Source organism: Ochotona curzoniae, unplaced genomic scaffold (genome assembly GCF_017591425.1).
Source record: "Ochotona curzoniae isolate NIBS_2020 unplaced genomic scaffold, NIBS_Ocur_1.0 contig_1014, whole genome shotgun sequence".
NCBI lineage: Eukaryota > Metazoa > Chordata > Mammalia > Lagomorpha > Ochotonidae > Ochotona > Ochotona curzoniae.
The window spans coordinates 36,375,626-36,398,141 of NW_024464920.1; the positions used below are offsets into that span (position 1 = coordinate 36,375,626).

Consider the following 22,516-nt stretch of genomic DNA (forward strand, 5'->3'; position numbering starts at 1 on the left):
GTCCCAAAGTCTCAGGAGAGCAAATTTCTTGTCTCCTGGCATATATACTTCCATTCAGAAAATTGTGTCCTCCCAGTCATTCAACCATAGTCTAAAGAGGGTTCTCTATCTTTACCTGCAAACTAGTTGGGTGGAATGAGAGGAGAGATGTCATCACTGTGACCAGTGATGACTCTTAACTTGTGGTCAGAGCAACTTGGTGGACAATAACAGCAAGCATTTAAATAATGAGCATTGTTCTTAGCAGTTTGTAGATTAACTCACAATCTTCACACTAGGTCTGTGAAATAAGTTCCATTATTTTCCCTATTTTATAAATGAAGACCGGAAGCAGAGAGATTAGGTAACCATCTAAGATCACACTGCTAGTTAGTCAGAAGTGCTGGTGATATGAACTCAGGCAGTCTGGCTCCAAAGTGTGCTGTTCTCCCCTCAGCTAAAGCACCTCGGGACAGCTTGTTCTGCTCTGAGCCTTTTAGGTTAAGAAGTACCAATGGCAGCATGGTCTGCTCACTGACTGTCATTGATATTTCTTCTGTTTCAGTGACACATGAAAAGTGACTGTTGTACCATAGCAGCCATTAACAAAGTAATAGATGGTCCAAAAGCAAGGCAGCTTGTAATAGGTTATTGGGACTTGTGAGCAACACTAAAATGTATCTACCTGTACCAAAACAAAGGCTAAGTTATCTTTTCTGTCCTTTTTCTTCCTGATTTCTAGTCTCAAGCATTTATGAAATCCTGTGGATTTATCTCTTTCATTTCTGCACTTCCTAACTCTTAATATAGAGACATCAGAAGTTTAAGAAAGTATAGACAGGGAAAATGGCCAAAGCCAACCCACCATATTCTACATTTCACATGGAGAGGAGTATGACCAGTCAAAGGGTGGGGTTGCGGGTTTGTGAGTGGAGTAGGGGCAAGAGGCAGGCCAAAAAGAAAGGGAAGTGGCAAGAAGGGTGTTTGGATGGAAATGCTGCTGCAGCCTTCTGGAGGCAGAGCTATGCATTGGGAAACCTTACAACACAGGCTCTGCTCTGTGCAGAGCCCGCTCTGCTGGATACTCTTGGTTTTTTTCTAAGGCTTCAAAGTCCACCATAGTGCTCACTTCACTCAGCTCAGTGACTGTCAGAAGATGACTCCAGAGGAAATGTGTCAGACATTCAATTTTTTTTTTCATTTTTTCTAGGTTCTGAAAAGTACCTGCTTTCCCAATATCCCACCCTTTTTGGGTTTCAGGTAGAATGTCTTTTATTTTTGGTCAGTGTAGACAACAGAAATGAAGTAGCCACCGAGGATGATTTCCTCCCAAAAAAACAAAGAGTCTTTTTCTTGTCTCCCTGTTTTCTTCCTTTGAACACATTCTCTAGGACCAAGCACACCAATCATTAATGCTCAGCTTACTAAAGCAATCAATTTAGAGATACAAAGGAAATAATAATTAGATTAATACTTTCCTCTTTCTCCCTTCTATACTCCTACCTTGATCAACCTCTTTTTATAAACTGTGGGAAGGCTAAAAATTCCGAATGTTCTTTCAAATTAAGGTGAGAAGTCAGGCTGGGTATGTGGGTGTGGGTTGTCCTGTTCCCGCTTTCCCTCTTCCTGTTGGTGGGATGAGCTTTGGTTTAAGGTCCTTGGGTATTCATAGCATCATGGACATCCTTTTTGGTTATGCCATGCTGTTTTCTTATAAGTTATTTTCCGTTTTCTCCCCTCACCTAGACTGGCCAGAACGGATATCTAAATGACATCAGGTTAGTACCACTTAGCATGTTCCCTGCTTCTCATTGAGCTTTGTCAGTGAGGTTACTATACTCCTGTAATTATGCCTTTTGTTTTGTTTTTGTTTTTGTTTTTGTTTATGTTAACCAACAGACTCTCCAAAGACGCCTTTTCTTCTAGCTCTCACAAGAGAAGGCAGATTTTTAGGTACTTCTGTGTAATCTATATCTCTCCTTTTTATTTTTTTATTTTGTTTTGTTTTGCTGTAATCACTTTAGCAGAGTGGGTTTGCTCCATGCATGGCTGCTTGTGGAATAATTAAATTTGTGGTTTTTGCAACATTAGATATTTTTCCCTGTTTAAAAAGAAAATAGCTCCTGCTTAGACTTTATTTTTATCATGGCTGGTTTCATTTTGAGTCCTGAATAGATGGTGGTGAAGGGGACCTAATAGATATGTGGGGATAGGTGCTTCTTCCCAGAGATTTACTGAAATTAAAATTTTTAAAAAAGGATTCAAACATGTATTTATAGTAAGGTATACGAATGAATGTCTCTGGCTGCCTTTTCAGAATCTGGGAAGAAGTGAAAGCTTATCCCTGACCCAGCATAGGGAATGCTTTCTATCTTTAAGAAGAAATATATAAACATACACGAACACTTCTGCCTTTGTAATTTTCTCTTGGAGACAATGTCATCTCCAAGATTACCACAGAAAGTAACTAAGGGATCTGTGCTTAAAACAGACTTAGAGTTTACTCTTCATATGATTGGCACTTCCTCTGCATGTGGTAAGGGCTGTGTTATCTTCCCCAGTGCTTAATAGTCTCTATTTTCCCACAAAACAGTTTTCAGAAACTCCTTTCCATTCCTGTCTCTCCATCCCATCTGAGAGGATAATCTGAGAGAAGTACAACTCTCAGCCCCATCTCAGTACCAACTCCTTCAAGTCTGTTCTTCCCATTCTGCTGGTGGAATACAGAGAACTTGAGTAGTAAACACTATTAGCACTCATAATTCAGATTTTCAAAGGGTTTTTGTTTTTTGAATCCTAAGCTCAATAGAGGCTGAGTAACCCAGATTGGGTTTCTCATTTCCAGTATTCCAGCTGCCCATCCTACAGACCTTTCTAAAGTTAGTAAACCCATGTAAATATTGGTGTAGTGAGATTTCATATTCTTGGGTAGAGGATTTCCCATCTCTCTGAGCTCTTTTTCCTCTAAACTATCCCACATGAAGTTCACTGGAAAAGCCCAGGCAGAGGGGGTTTTATGTTTGTGGTAGCAGAAATGGGATTCTCCACATTAGAAGGAAAGTGGAAGAAGACAAAAAAAAAAAAAAAAAGCCCATCCACATGTGTACTTCAAACTCATACAATAAATAAGAGTTTCAGGTCAATTTCTCTGTGTGAATTAATGCACAGAGCTTGATAGTTGCCAGGGTATATACTTCGTCTGATTCAGTTCTCTTTCCATTCTGATTTGATCAGCTAGTTTACATCTAAGAAAATAAATTCAGACAGACTAAATGGTTAACCTAATTTCATATGGTTATTAGTGGCAAACAGGAACTGATTCTTTGTCCAGTGTTCTTGTCACTACACCATCCCAGCTCTGTACAAACATCATAATTTCCTGTCTAAATAGTGCATTTGAATCCTTACTTGAGAATCTATATCAAACTTCAGGCAAGAGCTTGAAGGATCTGGTAAGCCAGGCAGTCCTCCCTCCACACCTCCTTTTTAGCCACTGCTTTTCAAACTGAGTTGTTTTTTTTTTTTTTTAAGATTTATTTATTTATTTATTGGAAAGGCAGATATACAAAGAGGAGGAGAGACAGAGAAAAAGATCTTCTGTCCGATGGTTCACTCCCCAAGTGGCCACAATGACTGGAGCTGAGCCAATCCAAAGCCAGGAGCCTCCTCCGGGTCTTCCACATGGGTGCAGGGTCCCAAGGCTTTGGACCATCCTCAGTTGCATTCCCAGGCCACAGGCAGGGAGCTGGATAGGAAGCAGGGCCACTAGGATTAGAACCAGCACCCATATAAGATCCTGGCGTGTTCAAGGTGAGGACTTTAACTGCTACACTATCGCGCCAGGCCCCAAACTGAGTTTTGGTTAAAGACCTGAGTCATTTGAAATGAAGCATCATGCATTCTTGAAAGGGTAACTTCTCCTGTTTGGATACTAGTCCAGAACTCTAATGAGGAGGTGCTGATATTCTGTAACTGTCTGCTTCTAGTAGCAAGTAATGGCAAGATTATTCTAATACACTGTGAAGTATTTAATTTAGGTGGAAACAACTATTAGACTTGTCTTGTAAAATTAAGCTCTAATATCTAATGCTCAACCTTATCCATTGCCATAATTGTACTTTTTTATCCCCAAAACAGTTTCTCAAGATACTGGTCTTTGTTCATTGCCACAGAGCATTTGGCTGTCCCTTCAGGTCTGGTTGTATTATTAGAGAATCCTTGATGTACACTTCTTTCTTGTTTCCTATTATACTTTTAACATTGCAACAGAAAGAAGTAAAATTTGGGGGAAACATTGTTTCCCAACTTTTTAACTGTACAAAGAAGCATTGAGGTTATAGATACATACATCTTGGGGTGGCAAAAAAGAGCTAGTGTGTTCCTCACGGCTGTTCTAGTGTGTTCCTTGTCCACCATGATTGGCTTGGCTAAAAGCTAAAAAATTAACCCTTGCACGTGTTTGTCCATTTCCCCTTTACACCTTTGAAGTAATTTTCTAATAAAACACTTCTTCAGTATTAACCCTTTTTAGAAAAATAACTTCCTTTTTTATTAGAATCACTGAACATAGCGCCTTTGGTGCCAAGTGCAGGGTTTTTGCTTGGTTTTGGTGAGATAGTGGTTAAAAGGAGGGAACCTAAGCATTCATGATTTTTGCTTACTTAATCCCCAGTGTACATGCCAAAGTCTTTGTAACTTGTCACCATTTGGCTTCTTTGGATCATATTAGCTTTTGAGGGGAGCAAATAAGTGATAAGTATAAAGGAAACTTTTCCAGTCTTTGATTGCTTGTTAGTTAAGCAGTAAGAACTCAGCAAGAGTTTTCAGGGAAACTGGGTATCCTAAGGAATTTAGCTGTTTATAATCATAGTCATCTTAGCATCCAAATAGTCCCCATGAATCACAGAAGAATAAAAGAGGAGGAACCCCTTCTTTAGTAGTGCTGTATCCTGACTAGGACAACAGTCAATACGGAGGCAACTAGACACAGACCTTGCCATGCCAAATCCCAGGGAGATATTTGCTTGATCTTGCTGAGGACTTTTAACACTTAGAAACCCTGAAATCAAATGTTCCCTGACACCAAGCTGGAACTTCCACAAAACAACTTGGGTCAATTGCAGACTGTCGACAGACTGAGTTTTCTAGAGCACCCTTTAGTCTAATGTACTCTTCCAACCCCTGGAAAGGTAGACATAAATAGCACCCCTCCCTGCTGGCTTTAACAGGTATTATGTGGAAGACCTATTGTGGGATTTATTCTTGTCATCGACTACTCCTGCCTTCTAGCAATAACTTCTAGGAGTCCTTTTAAGAACTCCAAGAAGGCATTAGCTATCCTCTGCTCCTCACTATGTCCTGCATGTATGGGATCCCCACAGAGGGTGGGGAAGAGACCACAGCCAATCTCAGCATCATGTATGTGATTTCCCATCCAATTCTGGTCTGATGTTATGAATTAGTTGCCAGTGCACTGTCTTTTAGATTTGCCTCTGTGCTCTTTGTTACTGTACTGGATCTTGTTCTGTCTGCTTCCATTGAGTCTTAGTTGACCAGCCAACTAACTAGAAGTCAGTGTCCATGTACCCCCTAACTGTCACCTTTCTTTGTCATTTATAGAATAGAAATGAACTCTCTCCTAGCCCTTTGACTGAAGTGGTGGGTGGGGGGTGCTCTGACCACTGTGGTCTCTGCAGGGGGAACCGTGAGGGGTTGAGCCGCACCTCAAGCAGCCGCCAGAGCAGCACAGACAGCGAACTCAAATCCCTGGAGCCACGGCCTTGGAGCAGCACAGATTCAGATGGGTCTGTCCGGAGCATGCGACCCCCAGTCACCAAAGCCAGCAGCTTCAGTGGAATCTCTATCCTGACCCGAGGTGACAGCATTGGCAGCAGCAAAGGTGGCAGTGCGGGAAGGATCTCCAGGCCAGGTACCACAGCTTCTTTCTCTTCAATGTCACGTGCATCCCTTCTTACTTGTCCCTTGCAAAATATCACTGATATTTGTGTTCAGCAAAAACCTTGCCCTGGCCTAGTTCCCTGGAAATCTTAGCACAGCTCAGACAAGGGGAAGTATGATATCTTGGATCCATTGTCTTCTCTGATTTAGCCCCTCTGTGATTTGCTTTCATACTTTTAACCCTTATTGAGAGACAACTAGTTGAAATTGTATTGTTTTGTCTGATTGTTGAATAAAGTTGTACCTCCCTGTCCAATTTCAGGTTATGCACTAAAATGAAAATGATAGCTACTTTCATTCTGTGGCCCTTAAGATGGCAAAGAGAATTTGCAGAGCGGAGGGAGTGCATTAAAGTGTGGGTGGTTGTAATTAATTGGAATGGCCACTAGATGAGAATGTGGAAGCTGCTGCAGTGGCTGTGGCTCAGAAGCTTAATGCAGTGAGGACTAGATGTTTCTTGGGAAAGCCCAGACATCAGCCTTCTGCTGTCCTCCTCGGCTGCACAACCTTCTTTGGCTGTTCCCACTGGACACTCAGTAGATGTTTAGCTCTCTGTGTCCAGTGGGCCTCTCCTTCACCGCACTTCTCCCCAGTCTCATTGTACAAGTTCTATAGCTCTATCCCCTAAGACAGAGGGAGGAAGAGATATTGTGTCTTACTGTTGGATCTCTGCGGCCCCTTTCAGTTACTTCTACTGCTTCAACTTTTATCCAAGCCTTTGTTCCAGCTGATCTCCCTGCCAGGGTACAGATTTAATCACATGAGTTCCTTCTTGAAAAGGTTTACATTTCTGTATCAGCTGCCTGGTAAAGTCCATACCACTTCATGAAATCTTAACTTCTTGGCTGTAGTCCATCATTACCCTCTCATTTCTAGATACTCATTGTCCTGCAGCCTTCCAATCATTTCTTGAATACCACATTGTTTTTTCCCCTCTAGGTCTGACATTTTTCCATTTATCCTTAAAATCCATCTCTCCAGTCCCCACTTCTGTAGATCTTATTTTGAAACCACTGATGAATCCCTTCTAATCAGCTTGTACCAGTTGAGTGGGTATCTATCTCCTTTCACAAGATCCTGTATTTCCTAAGGGGCAAGACTGTGCTGCCTCTCCCTTTGTGTCCTAGTTCTTTCCACTGTGCCTGCCACAGACATTAATTAAAGCACATGATGTGAATATGTGTATATACTCAGAGTCTGAAAATGTGGGAAGAAATTTGGGTTAAAGTTAGGAATATGTGATGAAGGGGCAAGGTTGCCTTCTTAGCAACTTTTATAAGAGATGCTGCAAGTTGAGAATAGCAAAGAAAAAACAGATCCCTTAGGGGCCAGGAATGTATACCCTCCTAGGAAGGAAAGATGCATCTTTACAGTCATTATGGAAAGATTCTAGATACTTCAGATTCAACAGTCTCACATTTTGTTCAATTCTAAAATCAAACTTTGATGGCTAAGGTGACTCCTGTCCCTGGTGAACAGAATGTACAAAGACAAGGATTCCCATCAGCAAGGAAACTGGAAGTGAATCTTCAAATGACAGCGTAGGAGTGGACAGAAGAGAAGGAAGGAGAAGGGCAAAGGAATGTGGAGCCCTGCAACTGGGCCCTTCAGGGGCGTGTTCCTGGCTTATGTGTGCAGCTCTCAGTGGGCCTCCTCTTTGCCTTAGGTATGGCACTAGGTGCCCCAGAAGTGTGCAACCAGGTCACCTCATCCCAGGCTGTCCGGGGCCTTCTGCCTTGTACTGTCCAGCAACAGCAGCAACAACAGCAACAACAGCAACTTCCTGCTCTCCCACCCACGCCTCAGCATCAGCCACCCTTGAATAATCACATGATCTCACAGGTGAGTCACCACTTGGTGTCAGAATCCCTGCTCTGGAAGTACAGACATGTCTCTGATACTGTGGGTGGCAAGAAGAAGCCATTTTTGGAGCCATGACACTCCCTACCCCATTTGTTAGCTGCGGGGAGAGATACAGTAGGGCAGTGGTTTGGCTATAGTACTCTCAGTACAGTCATTCCAGGAGTTTTTGGCTTTATAATCCTCCCTGTTTCTTTTGAGATTGTTGACAGGATTTTTGACCTTGCATCACATTGCTATCTATTGTACCCTGACTTCCTTTACATCCTATATAATTATCAAGGTGATTTTGCTTACTAATTCCATATATGGAACTTGGGGAAAAAATCACAACTTCCACCATAGTCTGATGGAATATATTGAAATGTTTGTAAATATATATTTATGTATTGGGGTGGGGTGTGGTAATAATACTCAAGACTCCTGCAATAGATATTCCTTGAGATATAGAAACCCTATGTTAGCTTTACTTCCTACACCACAAGGGGACTGTGTCTCCTGTTGTTGCTAGAGTAGTAGTTATTGGGACAGCTAGCATCTAAGAGAAGCTTTGCTACAGAGGGGAGACCATGTAAATGACTAACCTAAAAAGTAATTCCAGTTTTAAACTGGAACCTCAGTTTTCTGGCTTAAAAGCCACCTTCCTGCTCTGAGCAGCACATGTTGAGATCTTTACTTTCTCTTGTGTAAATAGAGCTGTGCATGAAGAGGACCCTGTTATTCTAAAACATGTTCTGGGCATCAGAAAGCTCTTTTCTACTGAAATTTAAGTTCTTATTTCACCTTCCAGGTGCCTTCATCTGCTGATCATTTAGTTCAGATTGGGCTTGGGTATTTGTCTTCCTCAGGTACAAGAAGCAAGTTCCATGCAGCAATATAGCCAAGAAACTAGAAATTATATTGGAAGGGTCCCAGAATGGTCCAGGGATTCCCCTCTCAAATACTGTGAAATGAAGCTAAAATAGAGAACGGTGAAGATCTAGGGATCTGCTTTGTGTCTAAATGTAACTCACAAGTAACTCATGTCAGTCCTTCACCTTAATCCTTAAGCCAGCCTATACATAGTCCTTTCTTGTTCTGTTGCCATCCACCACATCACGTCTGCTTCTGTTAGCAGCAGTTGGTCATTGCTGCAGCATGGCATATGTCGGTTCTTTTATGTGCTGGGTAGTTCAGACCTACAAATGGCAGACTTTGTGCTTCTCTTTGGGCTCTCTCCTCCTGTGTTTGTGCATCTTGCTTTTCCAAGGTCCCAATAATTCTTGTTTCCCTGCCCCTTGAATGTTTGATTTTAGTTCAGTCCTGCTCTCTTTTCTCCTCTGTAGTCAGTTTTCCATCTGCCTCCACTTTCCACCTGCCAATCATACAGAGAAATAAACTATAAGAGTGGAGAAGAAATAAAAAGAGAATAATCACATGAGACTAAAATTTTAGAGTGTCTAAGCTCAGCTTCTGTCCAGTCTCAGTTTCTGTCCTTGCTCTGGATGTCAGGAAGGTCAGTAGGTGAGTGATAAGTGACTTCTCTCCTACAGAGAATGGAGCACTAGGTCAGACACAATACGTTAGGGACAGGGGATCATTTTTTTGGTGCAGATACTTCTGTTTCGTTAGAAATCCATTCTTGAGATTAATTGTAATTACAGACTCTAAACTACATAAAGACTCTTGTATTTCTCCTTTCTGTTTTTTAAAAGGTTTATTAATTTTTCTCTGTAAAGCAGATTTTACAGAGAGAGAATGAGAAACCAAGAAAGAAGTGTTCTATCCAACAAAATCTTCCACTTTGGTTTAACTGAGCTTAGCTGAGCTAAACCAAACAAAGGAGCCAGAAGCTTCTTCTAAGTCTCCCTCATGGGTGCAGGGACCCAAGGACTTGAGCCATCCTCTACTGCCTTTCTAGGCCATAAGCAGGGAGCTGAATCAAAAAATGGAGCAGCCAGGATATGAATTGGCACCCATATGGGATGCCAGTCCATGGTGTGCTAGCTACACCACCAGGTTGGCCACTCCTCTCCTTTCCTTTTATTTTTTTCTTCCTCTTTCCTTGTCCCTTTCTTTACTCTTCCTGTTACCGTTTTCTTTTCCTTCCTTTTCTTTCCCTTCCCTTCCCTTTCCTATCTTTTCCATCCACTTTTCATCCCTTTCTTTCCCCTCCTTTTTCTTCCTTCTACCTGATGGATTATTAATACTGGTTGGCTCTCCAAACTAAAGTTGCTGAGCCTAGGGCTTTGCACAATGGCTCAATAGACTAATCTTCCCCTTAAAGCACCAGCATCCCATATGGGAGCCAGTTCTTGTCCCAGCTGCTCCATTCCCATCCAGCTTCCTGTTTGTGGCCTGGGAATGCAGCAGAGGATGGCCCAAAGCCTTTAGACCCTGCACCCTTGTGGAAGACCTGGAGGAGACTCCTGGCTCTTGGTTTTAGATCAACTCAACTCCAGTTGTCATGGCCATTTAGTGAGTGAACCAACAAATGGAAGATCTTTTTGCCTCTTTTTTTTTCTGTGAATCTGCCTTTTCAATAAAAATGAATAGATCTTTAGAAAAAAGTAAAAGTTGCTGAGCCCAAGAATAATTAATGCCAGTTTCTTCAGTGATACAGAATAGGAAGGAGTGTGACCACATGTGCCCCACTGTGGTTTATCTCCTTCTAAAGAAAAACTAAGAAGAATAGACATGTTTAGCTCTGTTGCAAAAGACCTTTACCCCAAACCCAAAGGCAGTGCTGGCAGAACCATCTTTTCCTTCTGGGCAAGCCACCTGTGTCCAGCCATGCACGCCTCCATATCATGTGTCAGTGAAGCATGTGGACTGGGGTGAAGACCAGAAGGTCATTGGTTACCTTTTGCCCAATCCACTGAAAATGCAATAAGCCCTTAAAAAATAAGTTGCATTTCTTTATTTGAAAGAGTTACAGATAGAGATCTTCCATCCACCAGGTCACTCCCCAGATGGCCACAGCAGTGACAGAAGCCCAAACACACAGCTGTAAGGATAGCAGCATTACAGTGTCTTCGCCCACTATCCTGCAATCCTGGCTCCTGAAGTATGTTCTTTAAGAGGAGCTCTCTCAGCCCCTCTGCTGATGTCAGGCATCTAGGTGCCTGAATTCTGCGTTCCAGAATTTAGTAGGGGTAGCCGCCATATCCATCAGGCTGGCCTTGCCTCCTGGCTTCTCAGAGGTCTCCTGGCTCTAGAATTTGAGCTTTGAAAGAAGAGACTATAGCTAATAGCAAAGCGTAGCAGCAAAAGAACTGAAGAAAAAAAAAAGCACTGAGACCCCTACCTTTACCACTGCCTTTTCCTAATTGGGAGTGGAGGAACTAAAAAAGGAGCATAATATCTTCTCTACTCTATTTGAAACTCACAGTGTGAGGAACATGGCAGAGTTGTTTCTTGGATTTGAGTTTCGTTTTTTCTCCTCTTTGTCTTTCTCTGAGAGGCAGACAGCTTGTATTCACTAGGTTACTCCCCAGATGTCCAGAGTGGCTAAAAGTAAGCCTGACCAAAGCTGGGAACCAGGAACACAATCCTGGGTGGCAAGAACCCAGAAAGTTGAGCCATAGCCACTGTCACCCAGGATCTACATGGATGGGAATCTGGAGCCAGGGCCTGGAACCGAGCCCAGGCTTTTCAGTGGAAGATATGGGCTTCTGAACCACTAAGCCAAACATCTACCATGGTGGAACTGTTGTACATTTCATTGTTCTCTCTGCCCTCCAGGCTCTTTCACAAGAGAACAAAAAGAAAAATGTGTACTTAAGTTAGCAGTATAAGTAGCTGATGCTGACCCAGCTAGGTCAGAGACATTGGCAGTGACATTGGGAACATCATTGGCTTATAAGCAGATGAGTAGAGCTGAGAGTTTATTCTTCAGGCCACTACAGCATATCTTCCATGTCTCACCAGTGATTCTTAATAACCTGGTCCTAGCCAGATGACTTCTGGTTTGTTCTGTTTTATATAAATTTTATTTTTGATAGTTTTTACATATTTGATTAGAGTAAAAAGGGTCAAGGGCTAAGGGAAAGTGGATGTGACCACTGGTTTGATATTCTCTTTTTTCCTTCCTGTATCTGGGGGGAGGGGAGAGATTAGGGGAGAAGCCACACCCAGCCTCCCAACCATCCCAAGATCCCTGATGTGGGGCATGCTCCGAGGGTCCCACTCAAGTAGTTTTGATAGTTCAACAGTTCTGTATTGATGCCAGTCTTGCCACTCCAATCACGATGAAATCTCTCCAGAATCCACCTCCTGACATAGTCCACATTAGAGTCTCCATTTGCCCAGGTATTCATTGCTAACACATGGCTGGGGTAGTAGATCAGTCAATCAATTTGTTTTGTCCTTCATCCTCTGTTATGGTGCCAGGTGTCCTCTGTAGGCTCCAGTGTACTACAAATCCTCCATTTGCATCTGGATATGCTGTCCACTACTCTGTCTAAGTCACCGAGGAAGCCCAGCTCTAACACATGCATTCCACGGTCAGACCATGGGACCTGCAATTTCCTCCATGGTTGGAGTTTTGAATCCAGTGGTTCAGTAGAGGGGGTTCCCAAAGAAACTTCATCTGAAGTGATCCCAGACTTGATTCTTGTGTGTGCATGCCAATACAGGGTCCAGCACAGTCCTTCGCCCAAATCAGCTTATGCACACACTGTTAGTTGCAATTGCTGGGTAAGTTGTCTCCAGCCCTGTCTTCTATGCAAACTAATGGGTGTTGCAGTCCAGCCCATTCCTGCCCACTGCATGCTCAGCCCCCACACAAACCAGTCGGTGTTGTAGCCTAGTCAGAGCAACCCTTAACAATAACTCCCACCAGGTCTGCCTCCTGCCCTGGTTCCCATGTTTGCCAGTATGTACTGCAGACTGGTCCTGTCCCACATCCCTTTCAGTTCTCATACGTATCAATGGACTTTGAAGCCTAGTTCAACCCAACCAGCCCCACTGTCCAGCCCACACATGTGTTGGTGGCTACTGCTCTCTGGCTAGCCATGCCTGTCCCAGTTCTGGTTCTCATTCTCACCAGTCAGAATGGCTATCCAAAAGAGAGGTGTCCGTTGTTTCCCTACTGGGCCCATTCCCACTCTTGGATCTTGCACTGTCTAGGTGGTGCTGCAGTTTAGCTTGACAAGAGTTTTTCCCCCATGCCAGCATCTGCTAGCTGTTGCTGCAACAAAGCCCAACCAACCTTCACACCCTCTGTCTGGCCTGTGCATGTACAAGTAGGTACAGTATGCCCAGCCTTGCTTGTCCCTGATCCAGCTTACATGTAGGCCAACATGTAGGCCAGCGGGCAGAACCCAGAGCCAGTTGGTGTACTGGCTGCCCACAAGCTCAGGACCCTCCCCTCGCCTAGCAGCACTGCATGGGGAGCTAGGGTCCCCACCAGGAACTCTGGGCCAGCATGGTTATCCCCAGCCACCCCTGCTGTGCGGCTCCTCACTTACCTGAACTCCGCCCATCAACATGGCAGCAGTGGGCGGAGCCATGGTCCTGGGCATGCCCAGAGCTGTCCAAGATCTCTCCCTAGTGTGGTTGCTGTGGACAGGAAATTTTCGGACCTCTGGCCTAGACAAGCCCAGGCCCCTTCCCCTGCTTAGCAGCACTACATGGGAACTAGGATCCCCACCAGGAACTCTGGACCAGCACAAGTACCCCCAGCCACAGCCACATAACTGGGGGAACCCAGACACCCATTCCATGCCACTGCTCAGACTTACCTGGACCCCGACTTCTGTTTTGTAGAATCAGGATACCAAGTTCTCTGCAGAGTCTTCAGGCTCCTGGATTCCCAGATTCCTGACTCATTCGGTCCCCACTGAGAGTCTCCTCAGGAGTGTGTGGCAGGACAGGCTATTGCTGCCCTGGCACCCATGCTCCTGATCTCTGATCATGGAGTAGAATGCTGGGAATGGAGTTTGGGCTGTCTCACTGGTGCCTTCCTGCCCCAGTGCTAGAGCGCAGTGGGAAGAACCTGCATCAGGCAGATCCACGCTCTAGTTCCAACCTTGTCACTTCAGGTGTGCAAGTCTAGTTGAGTGATGGAATTTTAAAAATTTTGTTTGTGGTTTTTGGAAAGACAGATTTACAGAGAGAAGGATAAACAAAGATTTTCTGTTTGTTGGTTCACTCTTCCAAATGGTTACAACTGCCAGAGCTGAGCTGATCTAAAGCCAGAAGCATCCTCCAGGTCTCCCACATGGGTGCAGGGTCCCAAGGCTTTGGGCCATCCTGTGCTGCTTTCCCAGGGCACAGGCAGGGAGCTAGATGGGAAGTGGAGCAGCCAGGACATGAGCTGGCACCCATTTGGGATGCTGGCTCTTGAACGGTAAGAATTAGTCAGTTGAGCTATTACAAAGCCCCCTGCCTTACTTTCTTAATTGCAGTTGCAAGCTATCATGTCTCTCTGTAGGATTTTCTGGGGCTGCAATGAGACAGTGTATATTTTGAGGGTGTTATTAGTGCACCTCCATCCCACTTATTCCCTCCCTTCCCTTATATTACTGGGGCTATAACTGGAGAACTGATGTGGTGGGGTGTTCAAAAGGGCTAGAAGGGAAGAAGGGAAATAAAAAGTGTATCCATTAGTTGGTTTGGAACACTCTGCGCTCCTCATAAATCCTCCCTCCTGAGGCTAGTGAGGACAGACTAAAGGGACACAAATGAAAGCAAGGCTATTTCTATTTTATTTCTAAATTCTTTCTGTTTGCTTGTGGGGAGACTTATACTGCTCTTCCAGCCTGGAGGAGCACTGAGCAATCAGGGAGCTGGAAGAAGTAGCCTGCAGCGGCCAGCATGAACCGGGTGTTTTTTCCTTCTCTGCCCTCGGGAGGGAGACAATTGAATGAATACTTGCTTCAGGAGAGCCATGGTGTGAAATCAAGAGCACAGCTGAGCCCGACCTGGGGTGACCCTCCCTGCCACAGCAGGGAGGCAGTGCAGCCACACAGACAGTAATCCATTCCCAAGTGGGCATTCAGGGAGGGTTATGACCTGGCTCCCCAGGCATCATGTGTTCACAGGAAATGCTTTGGGAAAGAGCAGACAGCAGGCCCTAGCCCTAAGAGTCCTCAGATTGCTCACAGCAGCTGCAGAGTTCTGAATGGGTAATGGGGCGGCCAGTGTAGCCAGCCTCTCCTGATGGGAGAGGATGCCTGTTTGTCAAAGAGATGGGGAAACCACAGCTATCCCGGGCTTGCTTGCCAGCCCATTCAGCAGCCCTGCTCTTTGTGTGAAATTCCTTTTATGATTAACCTTGTTGTCCCTTCCCTTTCCCTCCCCATCTCTTCTCCCTGCCTCTCCATGTACTTTCTTTTTCTCTTCCCTTTCTGCATGACTCTCTGCTGGTCTACAGCCAGTCCCAGCTCTGCAGCCCTCTCCGCAGCCTGTTCCGTTCTCTCCAAGCTCCTGTCCCCAAGTCCTTCTGCCAGTCTCTCCGCCCCAGCAGTACAACATGGTATAAACTCCATTCCCTCTTTTTGTCTTTGTCCATGTGTGACCTGTATCTGTGGGTATGTCTGGGTCAGGCTGTGATGGCCTTGCACACCTGTGGTGTTTTCAGAGGGCATTATTGAAAGTACAGGCTGAACTCTGCCCCATTCCAATGGCCTTGTGTCTGTGTAAGAGAGAGGACTATCGAGCTCCCCTGAATTTCAGGAGGGGGAATGGAATCAGCTGTTAGTCTAACTTAATCTTTTATCTCTCCATCACGAACATTCTGCCTCTGATTTGCTCCCTGGCCATATCCAAGGAAACCAGTTTTTTTGTCTTGTCTGTAATTTCCTTTGAAATAAAAACACAATAGACTCCTGCAGTACCACTGGTAAACACTTAAAATCTTACCTGTGTCATTTGTATTTTTAAAAATCCTCTTCCCCTGTATTATACATTTTAAATTGTAGCAAAAGTATATAACCTTTGAAAATACGATTTGCCATATGACTGGTAACCACCATCATGGTTGTTGAACCCCAGTTACTTTACTTTCTATGAATCTCCTCCTCCGGCCTCTTGTCTACATTCTGAAAAGTCCTAGAATAGGAACTTCAAAATAGCCTCCAGTCTAGGCCTGGACCAAAAGGTAGCAAAGCACCAAACTTGAAGATCAGATGCCTGAAAATCTGTGAGACTACTCCTGGTTTCTACGAGTTTCTTTTGTAAAAGAATTTGCACATGCATGTGCGTGTGTGTGTCCTTGAGGAGGGAGAAAGAAAGAAGAAGCAAATAAACTCTAAGTTATCACCATGCAAGTGACAGATGAAACACTACTGCTCTTGCTGCTTAGGGAAAAGGCTGAAAGAAAAGATAATTACAGTCTGGCCAGTCATTCTCATCCCTCCCACTCAGCTACTCACTCTGGCCTCCTTTCGGAGGTGAGAATTGGAAGTGGCTTCTAAAAAGCAGGAGAACTCTAGGCTAGTGGCAAAAAAACAAAGGTGAAAATGACCTTGAAAGGAAGTGATAAAGGAAGCAGTGGGAGAGGTGCCCTTCAGTCCTTCCCCTATATGGGCAGAGCTGTGGAAGAACCCAAATCCTGCCTTCTAGGGGTTCTAGTCCAGGTGTCATCCAGATCCCCTATCAGAGAACAGGATTTATAGCCCTTTTTATGGTTGGGGGTATCAGGGAGACAGGAAATGGAAAGACCCACTAATTTGTCCTAAAGTTTTTCTATACACAGAAGTTGGGTCATAATAGCTGCCATCTCCCTGGGCCTAACCCAGATAATGATTATAATCAGAGAGATCATTGTTAACTCATCTGACTGACCCTAGATTTAGGCTCCAAACAGCTGTTCAATTCATAGAAGTGTAAAATACCACGTGACAGAGACTTTGGGCTAAAAGGCCCCTTGGCACAGAAGCAGGACTGTCCCCAAATTGATGTAAGGAGCTGTAGAGTGTGTTGCTATTTCTGTCCGTCTTTCTGTGTTGATACCAAAGATGTGAGGCTTGATACAGCTTTAATCCTTGAGCCTTCCCCTCTATCAACAGGCAGATGACCTCAGCAACCCCTTTGGACAAATGAGCCTCAGTCGTCAAAGTTCTACTGAAGCAGCTGACCCTTCCTCAGCTCTATTCCAGCCCCCACTTCTCTCCCAGCACCCTCAGCAGACTAGCTTCATCATGGCTTCCACAGCACAGCCCCTCCCCACTTCCAATTATTCCACCTCTAGCCATGTACCACCTACTCAGCAAGTCCTGCCACCCCAGGGCTACATGCAGCCCGCTCAACAGGTGAGTAGATTTATGATCAGCCTTCCATCTGCCTTCCTCTAGTTGAAGTAGCTCAAAGGACGCAACCTTCCCTGCCTTGTGCTGGGGATCTGTATTCCAGACAATAGATCTTCTGTCTGTATAGCAGCACAAGGCTGCCTATTTTATTTCATTTATTTTATCTATAGTAGTCCTATAATAAAATCTCCATTTACAGATTTTTAGCCATCAATTCACTCATTTAGTAATTTTCAGATGTTCAACTGAAGTGGGGGAGCCTCTCACATACGTGTTTTCTTCTGCCATAGATCCAGGTTTCTTACTACCCTCCTGGACAGTATCCCAACTCCAACCAGCAATACCGATCTGTCTCTCACCCGGTGGCCTACAGCCCCCAGCGTGGTCAGCAGCTGCCTCAGCCATCCCAGCAGCCTGGTAAGGAGAACCTGTGGTATAAAAAGGCAGTCACTAGAAGAGGGCAGAGACTGGGGAAAAGGCAAGAATGACCTTCTCCATTAAAGAAAAAAAAAAAAGGCAAGAATGATTGAGGTCCTAAAGAGTTGAGGTCCTAAAGAGAGGACATAGGCATTCCAGAAAAGGGAATAGGAAAGTAAAATGGAGATGGGCAGTTACTAAGACAGATGCAACTCCTCCACTATCATACTGATGTCTTCTTTACTTTTCCCATCCCTAGGTTTACAGCCCATGATGCCTAACCAGCAGCAGGCGGCTTACCAAGGCATGATTGGGGTCCAGCAACCCCAGAACCAGGCGCTACTCAACAACCAGAGGAGCAGCATTGGGGGCCAGATGCAAGGCCTGGTGGTTCAGTACACTCCACTGCCTTCTTACCAAGTGGGTGCCTTCTGCTTGGGGAACCTTCACCAGTTCATGGGATGAGGGGACAGCCAGCCTCCTAGGATCATCCAAACTCACTACTCCAACACTAAAATTTTGTCCACTTTTCCCCCTGCAACTGTTGGGGTTAATTCCCTCTGAGAGGAAGCCTAAAAAGCCTGAGAAGAGTTTGCACATGGCTTGATCTTTCTCTATGTCAGATGTCCAGGGAGAGGAAAGTAGAGACAGCTGTGCAAGCATTTCCTCGAGGCAGATGGGGAGACCAGAGTGAATCTCCGAGCAGGGGTGGAAGTTGTAATGCCCTGATCTGGTGATGCTAGACTGTGTGCCACAAGAGTTATATGGGGATGTGAGTAGTCACTATCTTCTCCACCCAGGTTCCAGTGGGTAATGACTCACAAAATGTGGTTCAGCCGCCTTTCCAGCAACCCATGCTGGTCCCTGCGAGCCAGTCTGTGCAAGGAGGTCTCCCAGCCGGGGGTGTACCTGTGTACTACAGCATGATGCCACCTGCTCAACAGAATGGTACAAGGTGAGGACTGTAGAGCCCGGTCACCGCCTGCAGACCATCAGCAACTGTGCACCTAAGAAAATTCAGGGGTAGAGATCCTCGTGGTACTCACAGCAGACAGACTATGAGGGTATTCATTCTCCTTCGTGTTAATTTCATATTTGTATAAAAGCCAAAAAAATCCTTTTTGATGATTTTTATAATAGTCTCCATTTTTTTTATAATGGTCCCCATTTTTCCTATCAGTGGGACTGACAACTATGGGATACAGACTGATGGTCATTAAGAGAAGTAGTTTGGAGTATGTGCGTGTATGTATACATACATATGCACATATATGTGTATATATATATATATATATACGTATATATACATTTCCCTGTGAACAACTGTTTGTTGGTAAAACTTGGATGGTGTGTCTATTTCTGTATATCTGTTTATATATAGCTGGATATAGATTACAGCTAATAGAATTTTAGCAAAAGACACCTTAAAGAGAGAATCCAGTTGACTGCCTTTGTTTCATTTTTCTCTCAGGTTTTTTTCTTAAAATGTATTTATTTAAAAAAAAATATTTATTAGTTTTTTTGAAGAGCAGAGCAGAATAACTAACAGCAAATGAGAGATATTCCACCTGCTAGCTTATTCCCCAAATGGCCACAACAGCAGGAGATGGCCCAGGCCAATGCCAGGAGACAGGACCTCCATGCAGGTCTTCCATATGATGGCAGGGGCCCAAATACTTGGGCCATCTTCCACCCTCAGGCACATTATTAGCAGGAAGCTAGATCAGAAGCAGAGTGGCCAGGGCTCATATCTGCACTGTTATATGGAAATGCCAGTGTTACAGATGGCTAACTTGGTACTCCAAAACACCAGCCTCCCTCTTTGTTGTTTTTTTTTTTAAGATGTATTTATTTTTATTGGAAAGTCAGATATACAGAGAAGAGGAGAGACAGAGACGAAGTTCTTCCGTCCGATGATTCACTCCCCAAATGGCTGCAATGGTTGGAGCTGAGCTGGTCTGAATCTAGAAGCCCGGCACGTCTTCCAGGTTTCTCATGTGGATGCAGGGTCCCAAGCTTTGGCCTGTCCTCAGCTGCTTTCCTTGGCCACAAGCAGGGAGCTGGATGAGGAATGGGGCTGCCAGAACAGGAACTGGTGCCCACATGGGGTCTCAGCATGTGCAAGGCGAGGACTTTAGCCACTAGACTACTGTGCCAGGCCCCCTCTTTGTTTTTTGTTTTGTTTTTTTTTTAAGATTTATTTATTTATTACAAAGTCAGATATACAGAGAGGAGGAGAAAGAGAGGAAGATCTTCCGTCCAATGATTCACTCCCCAAGTGAGCACAATGGCCGGTGCTATGCCGCTCCGAAGTCAGGATCCAGGAACTTCTTCTGGGTATCCCACATGGGTGCAGGGTCCCAAAGCTTTGGGCCGTCCTCGACTGCTTTCCCAGGCTACAAGCAGTGAGCTGGATGGGAAGTGGAGCTGCCAGGATTAGAACCGGCGCCCATATAGGATCCCGGCGTGTTCAAGGCGAGGACTTTAGCCACTAGGCCACACCGCCGGGCCCCCCTTTTTGTTTTTTAAATGAAGAAATTTCAGCTAGGCATTTTAAGAAACTTAGCCAGGGGTGGACATTGTGAGACCACAGGCTAGGACTCCTATGTCTAGTTTTGCAGTGTCTAGGATCAAGTTCTGTCTCTGCTTCTAATGCATTAGCTAATGCACCTGGGGACCAGAGGAAGCTGGCCTAAGTGCTTGGGTTCCTGCTGCACATGTGGGACACCCAGATGGAGCTCCCGCTCCTGGCTTCAGCCTGGGGTGGACCAGCTGTTGCGCGAATTTGAGGAGTGAACTAGTTGAATGGAAGATGGTCCTACTCTGTGCCTTCTCACTCACTTGCTTATTCTCTCTCATGTCATTCTGTTTCAAGTAACTAAATCTTTACAAAAATTGAAAAGAAAGTCTCTTAAAGTCACAGAGCTAGTTAGAAGTAGAGCTGGAACTAGACCCCAAATCCAGGACTAACTGTATATGTTTCTGTATATCTATTTCCCTGTGTGTATATTTCTCTTTTATGAGTATATCTACATGATGTTTTGAGTCTTGAGGGATTTTTTTTTCCTGTTTTGTGTGACTCTTTGTTTGCCTTCATGTGTCTGTCCTAAATCACACATCTGTTGTACCCATCTCTCTGTGGCACCATGTGTCTATTTCTAGCACTCTGTAGTCTGTATGTGTGTGCATGTGCACATGTGTATGTGTTGGGTATTTACACACTGTAGGGAAGAGCATGTGTCACTAACATTTCATTTGTAGCACTGATGAGCAGCCTTCTAATTGAAAGATGATCAAGTACAAATATATATAATTAACTTTGAACTGATGAGTGATTTTAGAAATTGCATGGCAAATTGGTCTGGGAATGGCTTGGAGCTACTTCTGCTTCCCATGGGGGAGGCCCAGGAAGCAGCAGCTGTTTGCCGGGAGCTGTGTTGCTCCCTCTACCGTCTCACCACTGCTTTCTCCTGCATCTCCCAGCCCTCCTGTGGGGTTCCTACACCCGCCAGGCTCTGAGCAGTACCAGATGTCTCCGTCTGCCTCTCCATGCAGTCCACCGCAGATGGCACAGCAGTACTCAGGTAAGACGCAGGAGGATCAGACCCTGGAACACTGGCAAAAACAGGCACTGCCACTGGACTGTGGTCAAGCACTGGAAAGGACAGGAAATGCTCGAAAACTCCTGATCTCAGGGTGACCCCATGTGTCACAAAGTCTGGAGTACTGGGGTTGGCGCCTCCAGAAGTGAGATGGTTGGGATTTCCCTGGCTGAGGCTCCGGTTGACTAGCTGTTCTTTTCTTTTTCTAAAGCTGACATTGTGCTCACGATCCTTTGGGTTATGGAATCATTGCATTTGACTCCTGTGTCTTCCTGTAGACAGTTTTGCTTTCTTTTGATTGTCAGAAAAGTGGACACAATATTTTTTTTTTCATTTTTAAGATTTTAAAGATTTATTTTTGTTGGAAGGGCAGATATACAGAGAGAATGAGATTCAGAGAGAAAGATCTTCCGTCAGCTGGTTCACTCCCCAAGTGGCTGCAACAGCCGGAGCTGAGCTGACCCAGAGACAAAAGCTTCTTCTGGGTCTCCTGTGTGAGTGCAGGGCCCCAAGACTTTGGACCATTCTCGATTGCTTTCTCAGGCCACAAGCAGGGAGCTGGATGGGAAAGAGGGCAGCCAGGATACAAATCAGTGCCCATATGGGATCCTGGTGTGTGCAAGACGAGGACTTTAGCTACTAGGCTACCTTTTCTTTTTTTTTCTTTAGCACAATGCTTTTTAGAGCATAGGTGTGTTCAACGAGTTTTAGTGTGTGCCTATATACATACTGACATTTTAATTATCATCACAACTTTGTGAGGAGAAAATTTAAGACTTTATGAGATTAATTAACTTGCAAAAGGTCATAAACTATCCTAAAACTTAAACTTGGGTCTTTTGATGTTTTGTATCCTCAGTAACACATTTTCAACAGGCTTTTGTAGTCCCTTCCTTTCTCTCCATTGAGAAATAAATGATATGTTAACAGTTGAGAACCGCCTTCAGAAAGGCCTGTTATGCTAGCAGCCTCTCAGTGTGTGCCTTTTGCCAGGTAGTCCCCCAGCACACCCAGCCCAGCTGCCCTTGCTCACTGCCCTCTTGCCCACCCCTGACACTAAAGCACTGCACTTAGCAAAACCTCAAGGTCTGCAGGCGGGGAAGCATTTACCTAGTCTCCAGCCAGCCCCTTTCCACTTTGTTGTGGGGATGTCAGAGTGCCCTCTTCTGGTGAGAGGAAGGCACTTTGCCAGTTTCTCCATTTAGAAGTGGAAGATTTTTCACTCTAGATTTTGGCACCCTCACTGTGTTAGATGCTATGGAGGGGATTCCAAAATTAATCTTGCCCATAAGACATGATCAGTTCCTACCTTTTAATAAGGAGAAATAACTTCTGCCTTTATCCAGGCTAACCATGGATCTTTCATAGGTTGAGATTTCAAATTCATCAGCCCTGTCCTTTTATTGCATCAGTGGTGTCTAGCTGTTTCTGCTTGTGTCCGCCAGGGGCACTTGTCCCTGAAATTCT

At 44.7% G+C, this 22,516-nt stretch overlaps 1 protein-coding gene across 1 annotated transcript in view; it reads left to right on the forward strand.

Annotated features, from left to right (window-relative positions):
- R3HDM2 (R3H domain containing 2) overlaps positions 1–22,516 on the forward strand; it is a 59,806-nt gene that overhangs the window by 27,961 nt on the left and 9,329 nt on the right. Inside the window, exons 11-20 of the mRNA XM_040983201.1 lie at positions 1,726–1,757; positions 1,879–1,932; positions 5,676–5,908; positions 7,604–7,779; positions 15,155–15,256; positions 16,791–17,033; positions 17,321–17,447; positions 17,707–17,867; positions 18,248–18,402; positions 20,931–21,031. Of these exons, the coding sequence (XP_040839135.1) occupies positions 1,726–1,757; positions 1,879–1,932; positions 5,676–5,908; positions 7,604–7,779; positions 15,155–15,256; positions 16,791–17,033; positions 17,321–17,447; positions 17,707–17,867; positions 18,248–18,402; positions 20,931–21,031 (1,384 nt within the window). The remainder of the gene's footprint in view (positions 1–1,725; positions 1,758–1,878; positions 1,933–5,675; positions 5,909–7,603; positions 7,780–15,154; positions 15,257–16,790; positions 17,034–17,320; positions 17,448–17,706; positions 17,868–18,247; positions 18,403–20,930; positions 21,032–22,516) is intronic.